The sequence below is a fragment of the Carassius carassius genome, chromosome 36, assembly GCF_963082965.1.
Source record: "Carassius carassius chromosome 36, fCarCar2.1, whole genome shotgun sequence".
In the NCBI taxonomy this organism is placed as follows: Eukaryota; Metazoa; Chordata; class Actinopteri; order Cypriniformes; family Cyprinidae; genus Carassius; species Carassius carassius.
In genome coordinates, this window is record NC_081790.1 from 23779651 (window position 1) to 23789068 (window position 9418).

At 42.5% G+C, this 9418-nt stretch overlaps 1 protein-coding gene across 1 annotated transcript; it reads left to right on the forward strand.

Annotated features, from left to right (window-relative positions):
• LOC132117432 (protein sprouty homolog 2) lies at nt 1–9158 on the forward strand. The gene is made up of 2 exons (XM_059526721.1): nt 1–561; nt 5849–9158. The coding sequence occupies exon 2, from the start codon at nt 5917–5919 to the stop codon at nt 6760–6762; it is 846 nt and encodes a 281-aa protein (XP_059382704.1). The 5' UTR covers nt 1–561; nt 5849–5916; the 3' UTR covers nt 6763–9158.
• Nucleotides 9159–9418: the final 260 nt, after the last annotated feature.

Below are 9418 nucleotides of genomic sequence, written 5' to 3' on the forward strand. Positions count from 1 at the left end.
TATACAGACATGCTCTGGGAGTGAGTGGATGATCGCACGAGCAGGAAGCGCTGACCGTACACAGATAGAGAGAGAAAAAAGAGACAGAGAGTCCGAGAGTGACAATCCAGCATTCACATTTTCAGCTCATTCTGAAAGAAGACAAACTACATAGCCACTGCTGAGCTCTTTCCACACTGTTATGTGGAAGTACTTCTGAAAAGCAAAGCTCCTTTTCGTTACTTTGCCCTGGGGACATTTTTGTTTCTTATTCAAATTAATTGGGATATTCCATGTGACACGTTGCCCTCTTTTCCACAAGAATCGTGTTTTTTTTCTGAGTGCTCTTTGAACGTGCAGTGCTTTAGCTGTTCCCTGATAAAGGCTGTTGCTGTTCTTCAGAGGGAATGACTGAGCGCTGAGGAACCAGGATTGCTTGCACGTGTGGGACAGTTGTGAAGAAGCATTGGTAGGCAGAAGAGAGAAAACTGCTCAAGAAAACATAAAGGAAAGAAAGAAAACAAGAAACAAACAAACATAAACTACTGTTTTGCAGCAAAATGGATCCCCCTCCTTTTAGGGGTAAGCACTTGTTTATTTAAATCTCTCTTAGTCTTAATCGGTTAAAAAAATTATTTTTTCACTTTTTTTATAGCTCAAATGGTTTTCTCTTGAGATTCTCTAGATCTAGTTGTAGATGTTCTCTGAATGAAATATTATCTAGTTGACATATAATGGGAGTAGAATATCATCCAAGTGAGTGATGATCTCTGTGTATCGCATAGTGCCCTAAACACCAGTCCTATTCTGACCCAGCCAATGCACAGGGCTTCAGGCATAAAGACATGGAATTGATTGTCCTCAAGGTCGGAGATGTCAATACTACCCAGTTTGTGCTGGCAGAGGCTGATGAAGTGGTTGGAAGTTGAGTTGGAAAGGACATGGGACAGCACTGCACACAGAGGTCTACTGCGAAGTTTCTGTGCGTTTGGAACTGGTTTTGTGATTAAGTTCTCAAAGTAGAAGTAGTGGTAGGCTGGCAAAAAGAATGTGAATTTTGTGAATGGCATAGGTTTACAACAACAGTGGTCCTAATGTATTAAAATGTCTCAAATTTCCTCAAGTTTCCCTTAGTTTAAATTGTTATAATAGTTTAATTTATTATTATTAATCTGTAATGCGTTTTACATTTACACCACAGTTTGTTGGTAATTTTTGTGTTTCTCTCACTGAGTCTATCTTTATGTTATATATTCCTACTTTCTCTAAGTGACCCTCCCCCCTTCCTCTTTTCAGTCTCACTGTTTCTCTCTCACCCAAACTTGCTGGTCTGCAGTGTCTATTTCAGTCCTTCCTGGGGGTCGGATTCGGCACATCCGGAATCTCATACAGTTTATTGTCATTCAATCCTACTGTGTTCCCAGAGGGGCCAGTGGGGCAGATCCCAGGGTCCTGCTGCCTGACAACTCAAGTCTGGCCTCTAGGAGCGTATATATGCCCTCTGAGAAGCCCTCAGCCCTTACCCCCTGCGACTACCAGCTAATCAACCCTCAGTCAGCAATGGCCAATCTGCCACTCTATTTGAGTCAGAGAGAGAGCAGAAATGGAAAATAGGATATCTCTAATGACAGTTAGCCTGCAGGAAGTCAGACTGTCCTGATGGCTGGCTGCAGAACTGCTGGATGCTTATCAGCAGCAGCAGGGGTCAATTAAAGGAGACTGGAGGCTTTAAAATAGCACCACAGCATGATGTCATTGGCCAACATCCCATCAGCCCCCAAACAAATGGATGGCATCAGCACCTCATTCACTTGATGGCCACACCCACCGATAGATAAACAGGTTGAAACATATTCAATCGCATCCAGTGTTGTCCAACGACCCTTTATGGGATAAATGTTTTGCCTTTTCTCATTTGCCTGTTCTCTCCTCCCTGTTTAGAGGTTTAAAGTTACTCCCAGTCAGTGGTGTGAGGTGACTGTTATGAATAATATGCTCTTCTCATCCTCTTCCTGCCCTGGATTGGATTACCCTGGCCAAGGATGTGAGCAATGTAACGGGCGCAAGGAGCCCCAGGGCAGAGCCGCGAGGTACAGCTCACTCAGCACTGATACTCCCAAAGCGCAGGGGCCTGTCTTCAGGTTACCCCTCATGGCAGGCAGGACTGAGTAAACACGGCCCTCTCTCCCCTCTTTTTCTATCTCTGGCACTCCAGATGCAGCTGTCTCTCGCTTGCTATGAGCTGTATGCATGGTTCTGGGACTTAAAGTGTCTTAACCTGGGACAGGTGTTGTCTTGAAATATGTTGTCTTCTTATACACTCAAAGTCTCCCTTTTACTTTTTGATTCATTTGTATTTATTTATTTTAGATCAGATGTCTCTTGCATGTCTATTCTATCTACTATAGTGGTTTAAATGTGATACAAAGTTGGATCACGGCTCTTGTGACCCGAAAGAAAAAACAGAAATACAGACAGCCATTAGTGGTGAATGGTTATTGGATTTGCTTTACTTCATCCAATGTAGGATACAGTATGCTATTGTAGCAGGGCGGGAAGAGATTAATATAGGACCCTAGGAATACTAAAACCCTAAGGTTATCAATGCTGACTACGCCACCCCTTTAAAGTGAGGGGAACTAACAAATTAACAGATTTTTAGACACACAGGTTCGTTACCAGGTAGGGCAGAGACTAGAAGGTATTAATGCACATGTTTATTAGGTTTACAATTATCAGAACACAATACTAAAAATACAGCTCAATAGAGCTAAACAACTAAGACTCAATACAATACACACAAAACAAAATGACTAAAACTTACCCGTGGCCAGGTAGGCTAGCTGTAAAGTGATTTATTCTTAACACCACACACACACACACACACACACATACGTGAGGCAAGTGATCACAAGGGGCAATCCAATCTCAGTGCTCCAAACACCACCAAGGCTCTAGTACAGCCAGCCTCCTGACACCGGGCCTAACACACAGAACACCAATTATATAAAACATACACAATGCTTAAAAGCAACAAACAATTGTCACATATAGCAAGCAAACAAAGCAACAAAACAGCAACGCAGTCTTAATGTCGCTTCATAGGAAAGGCTCGTCCCAACCACCATAAGATGGAGCACTCCCAACAGACATTGTTCATCCGACAATTGGTCAGCAAGACAAGTTAAATGGTTGATCACAGAATGAATCTTAGCAGTTTAATCAATGACTTGACAATCATATTCAGGTGAATAAACCAGGTGGAGGGTAATGACAGCCTACACACCATCGCGAAGTTGCGAACAAGATCCAATTCCAACTTTTAGGCGGAAGCCCACACGCCCCAAGGGGCGGAGCTAGCAGTGACGCATGCCAGATGACCTACTCCCAGCCCTTATATTACACATACCTGGTTCTGATTGGCTGTCATTTTAAATGCAGGGGAGGGAACTTAACCAATCTGCCACACTATCAAGTTTGGAGAGTCAGATACAGCATATCCTTTTAAATGATAAAACCATCCAGCGAAAAATAGAGGATGGAGTCTTCAGATGTGGGACCGGAAAAAAACTATGCTTTGGATGAATGCAGGATTGCAGAAACAGATCCCGGACTCTGCCTTCAGGATAGCTATTCTAAATGGATCCATTTCATAGTGAATACTGAAGTAATGTAGTTTAACCTTCCTCTTTCCTTCAATCCCTATCATCACCCCATTAAAATAAATTGTACTCTAAATCAGGTTCAGCTAGGTGCTTGCTCATTTAATGCGTTTAAGAGGTGATGGTAAGAGCTTACGAATGAGAAGACTACATCTGAACAACACAATCAATATCCTAGTGTACACTGTCACAATGCAAGCAGATTTGAATCAACATGTCCAAAGTCTGAATTTTCCCTAAACAACAGCCAGTAGCACTTTGGAAGTCACTTAAGTAGCAGTTATTTGTTTAAGAAAAAAGAATTGTGCAAGCTCCACTGTAGAGACATGATAGACCAGTCCACATCTCCAGTACTGCCTCGCCCTGGTGTGCGGTCTGGGGCACGTGGAGCTAAAGAGTGCTCTGGGACTCGATAGGGAGTGGTAGAGTGCTCTTTGTTGGGGGGTTTGAGTGGCAGGGTGATCTGCTGGGCTTCCTGATGTCAGCACCTTGCCTGCTATGCAGCTCAAGTGTGACTTATCGATCCTCTGGCACCCTTGCTGCTGCTTTTGGGTGGGGTGGGAGATTATGTTGGGGGCTGTTATATAGCAGTTTCTGCTCTGGTCTTCTACTTCGCAGCTTATTTTACAAATGTGCCATGTTCATTAAGAAAGTGAGCATGGAGGTTCTATGGGAACGCTAGTGGGAGGCAGTTTTCGTTAATGCATGGTGGATTTCTAAATGGTCTGGCTCAGGGGAAGTAACTTGCATAATAAAAGGTATTTTATTAATGATAACTTTTGCTAGGAACTTTTGTGGAAGGAGCAGGCAGTTCACAAGAAAGTGGCAGTTTAGAAATGGCTTTGTACTATTTCTCAGAGCCCAGGAAATGCAGCATTTTGAGGTGTAATTTGGGTCTGTTTTTACACAAGAGCACTGCAAGTCAGTGGAAAGTTCCAAATAAACTCCAGTGTAGCCACGAGTGATAAATGCTCCCAAGTGCTGACACACTTGAGGAAAACCACATGGAGAGGACATGTGCAAATGCTCAAACAAATATGCAACCAAAAGTGCCTGACATGACACAGATGAGCTAACCCAAAACTTCCTCTCTGGCTTGCCTGCAGATGCGAGACTAAAAATCCAATGTTGTTTTCGAAGTCAGGCCCCAAATAATGAGCTCATGGAAATGAACAGCAGACCCCTTTCAACAATTAGATGGACTGATAGGACCTGACTACAGCTCTCTGCCGGGTTTGATGTAATTATTCTCCAGGACTTCTCTTTCCTCCTCTGTGTAATTTGCAAATGCATTTTGTGCTTCCGACCTGGGCCTCCTTATCTTGAGTTTCTGGCTGGGCACAGGGGGTGGGGGAGGATGCTATCTTACCTTTTTTTTTTTTTTTTTTTTTTTTTGCGAGAGCATTCAGGCTCTTGCCAGGAATTCAGCTGACTGTGCCCCGGATGCTTGGGGGACTGGGAGCAGACACTGCTTCTTCTAATCACTGCTGTTGTTTATGGATTTCCATTGCTTGTTATGTCAGAGGCAGCTCTCTTTTCTTGTCCAATCTCTTCATAGGCTGCATTTGTGTCTATCACACATTGACTTTTGAAACTGTCTGAGAGTCTGACAAACATCAAAAAGTGGTCTTCTCCACATCTCAATGGAAGAAAGCAAAACCCGCCATTATTTAATCCAGTGCAATCCAATGTCTTGTTCGGCTATGCCATCCAATAATGCAAGCAGCATGTTTCTCAATTCCAGGATGCTGTTTTTTTATGCACATTCCAATAGCCATGTTGTTCCTGTTTATGGAGGATAAGGCTTAACAAAAGAAGGGCTGCAGGGAGGGGCTACAGCAAATTCCTCCAAGCTGCTGAGGAAGAGATACCTCAGGACACTGACACTAAGTCTTTTGGGTTCCCCAGTTTCTCACAATTCATTGCCGTCAAATTCTTTTCTCTGGTTCCGTTCCCTTGTGTCAACAGCTGTGTTCTCCAGATGCTAAATTACAGTGTCATGTCAATGGCATTATCTCTCCATCCTCTGTGTCTAATAATAACCATAGCTTTAGCCATGGACCATCTGAAAGGAGTAAAAGGAGGACTCATATTAACATTTGCTTTGTTTTGCACCTACACATTATGCAGACTGAATTTAAACTTAAAACGTTCCATTTGATTCTGAATCTAACAATGATGCCTTTTTTATTCTTTTCCCACTACAGGTTTATCCGATGTACCGTGATATCGGTCAGCCTTGCAGCTCAGCCCCTACCCTGGTGGCCCTAAAAGAATGGATCCAGTACCACCTTTTCGGATGGACCCTGAAAGCCTGGATCTTCAACAGGTCCCTGTATTGTCCATTGACCAGATCCGTGCTATAAGGGCTAATAATGACTATGTGGAACGCCCTGTGGCACTGGAGCCTGCTTCTCAGATTGCCTTCTATCCAAGTGATGAACGGCATCCTCAGATGTCTCGCAGCCAAAGTCAGCATCAACATTCCCACTTGGCCTACTTAAGTCGCTCCAGTACTGTGAGCTCCATGTCCCGGGGCAGTGCTGCTTCAGACCAGAGACTTCTTGCAGGATTAACGTCCTCCCATTCTGGTCTAGCTGTGGTGAGGTCCCAGCCCAAAGGTGACTTGAAACCCGACTCACTCGGCAAAGGGCTGACTGACGATGAGGACTTGGGCCTGCATCTCTTCATCTGTGAACGTTGTGGCCACTGCAAGTGCCAGGAGTGCTGTGCCCCTCGTATTTTGCCCTCCTGCTGGACCTGTGGCCAGCGCTGCTTGTGTTCTGCAGAAAACGTCTTGGAGTATGGCACCTGCCTGTGCTGTGTGAAGGGTCTGTTCTACCACTGCTCAGCAGATAAGGAGGACAACTGTGCCGACCGACCATGCTCCTGCGCCCCAGCTCATGCCTGCTCCCGCTGGAGTGCTATGGCCTTCCTGTCACTCTGCCTGCCTTGCCTGTGCTGCTACCCTCCTGCCAAGCTGTGCCTCACTCTGTGCCAGCGTGGCTATGATCGCGCCACCCGTCCCGGCTGCCGATGCAGCAACACCAACGCTGTGTGCCGTAAGATCTCTGCCACCAACCCTGTGCCCTTTCGTAAAACATTGGAAAAGCCTGTATGACAGCATGAATGAGCCTCTTGCAATCCTCCCTCGAGGAGACACCTCTGATGCTGAAGCAGCTGGGGAATTCTGCTAAATTAACTGACCTACTCTAAACCAATCAGGCCTTCCTGCATCATGTCCATCATCATGTATCCTACTTCCCTCTTTTTTTAGTAAATCAGTGTCTATTTATTTATTTATTAGACTTCCAGGATAGAGTTTGGTAATATGAACCATATGTAACACACAGGGAGTATGCTATCAGAATTAATGCAGAAGCTATACTGGGTAAAAGGATTACCTAGACATGGGAAGCTGCCATAGAAAGTCAGTGTTGAGTTTGTCCTCTTCGGCCTTACTGAATGAAAAAAAAATGTAAGCAAGCTGGCTTACTCTAGACTCTACATGGATACAGGGCACTGGTTAGGGGGAAGAGCCCAACCAAAAAAAAAAAAAAAAAAGGAAAAAAGATCAGACTAGACAATTCTGTTTAACACCAAAAATGGGACCATAGAAAAACCTGAATATTAAGCTCACCTAAGAGGGATGTGTTTCAAGAGAGGCGGTAAAGAGAGACATTGTGCACATGAGTGTGGTATGGAAGAAGAAGGAAAAATGTGTGTGTATGTGCATGTGTGTTTGTGTGTGCAGTCTCAGGCCGGCATCTGCTGTCAGCAGAAGTCTCTCTTTTTATTTTTAGAGGAGCTACTCTGAAAGATAAAGTGTCTGGTCAGGTTTCCACCCCAGGGCAGCCTGACGCCAACCTCTCCCAAGCACTCTTATATCCTCAACTCTCTTTTCCACTGCTGCCCATAGTGCTTTCCAACTGCTTGATAACAGCGATAGGATCCTTCACTGTTTCTACATCAAACCATGTCGTGGGACCAAACATCAAAATGCAATGTCTGTCCAACTTTGACAGTGCTCTGAGGATGAGATACAAGCCATTACTTTGAAAGCTCTTGGACAAATTGACCAGACAACCTGTAGGACCATGCTTTAGGCTAACATTAGATTTGAGCAGTATCAGCAAAATGAAGCCATTGTGGTTCCCCAGTTATACCATACATGGGACATTAGCATCTCTGAGTCCTTTCCTGAGGTTCTCTAGTTGGCCCTGAATGATTCACAGGAAATGTGGTTAATGGACACTATTGTGTCATCTGACAGGAAGACGAGATTGTATTGAGACAAGGGCTTAGTCACCTGGCCAGAACGAGGTAGAATACAACACTTGGGAACAAGGTGAAACAGATGCACTGACATCCAAAACTGGGAAGCAAGTTGAATGAATTATCTGTTTCAAGTGTGTGTGTTCTTCCCCAATAATATGCACATCTTTGTGAGTTCCTTTGCTATATTTTTGTATGTACATAGAATTCTTATTGTATTTGTATTTTTATTCTATTTGTTTTAATCTGGTTATTAATACCATGTTTTCTATTACTGTTGGACATTAACCCTGTCAGTTACCTGGCTAATTCTTAAGACTAACCATAAGACTGATTTTGTATTGTGGAGGAGAGGGCCCTTTTGCATGGCACAGTGTTCCACCGTACTGTAAATTGCCCTACAAAATAATTACTGGGCTCTTTTTGGGTGCATGTATCCATTATCATAAATTGCTACAGAAATAATTAGCTCAAAACTGATTTAAATGTGTTGTTCAGACAAGACCTAAACAGCCTGAAATATACTTTTCAACAATTACATATGGATAAAATGTCTGATGTTAACAGCTTATGCTATTACTGGTTTAGGTAACACACAAGCTTGAATATTTTTTTTTCAAATACAATATTTATTGGCATGAGAGCATAAAACATGCATTACTATCAGAAGCAAGCTTTCATGTGGTGAAATAGTCAGAAGATACCTCTCCTCCACAGTCACATCCCAAAAGAATGGCTTCTCTAAGAAGGGTCCATGATGTGGGGTTTCAGTGTGTAGGTACATACAATTTACAAGAATGCCTAACTGGTGCTGTCCACAGTCTCTGAGTTAACCACTAAAAGTTCACCATGTTGTATTAGTAAATATTGCTTTGGTACAATTGGCATCTTGTAAAAGAATGAAAGAAGAATATATAAACATATATAAATCTACACAAATGAATATATTATATATGGAATATATATTATATATTGAATATATATATATATATATATATATATATATATATATATATATATATATATATATATATAAACATTTTACACTTTTTTTGTTGCTGATATTATCATAAAGCCACAGATATTTATTTAAATAGTTGCAAGGAAAGCTATGTATTTATTTCGGGTGAATGATGAAAAGAAATTAAATGAAAAGACCCATGTGATGATTTCAGTTTTTTCAGAGTGGACTGGTGGGTGTGGCCATAAGGCCATGGATAATAAATAAAACATTTTGAAATATTCTGTGGACAAGACTTGTTTTTACATATCTATAAATGGTTTGACAATGTGTCAATTGAAATTTCAAGATTTGTAGGGTAGGTAAAATCCATCTTTAGCATTACTGAACTATGCAGGACTTTTAAAGTGCCCATAATACCCACAGCTGCATTGCTGAGTCTAGTTGCATCTGTAGTTTTGTGGTATTTAGCCCTAGTGCAAACACACTGCTGTTCTGCAGATGCCTGAAGAAGATATTAAGTGCATAAGTGATCTGTTTA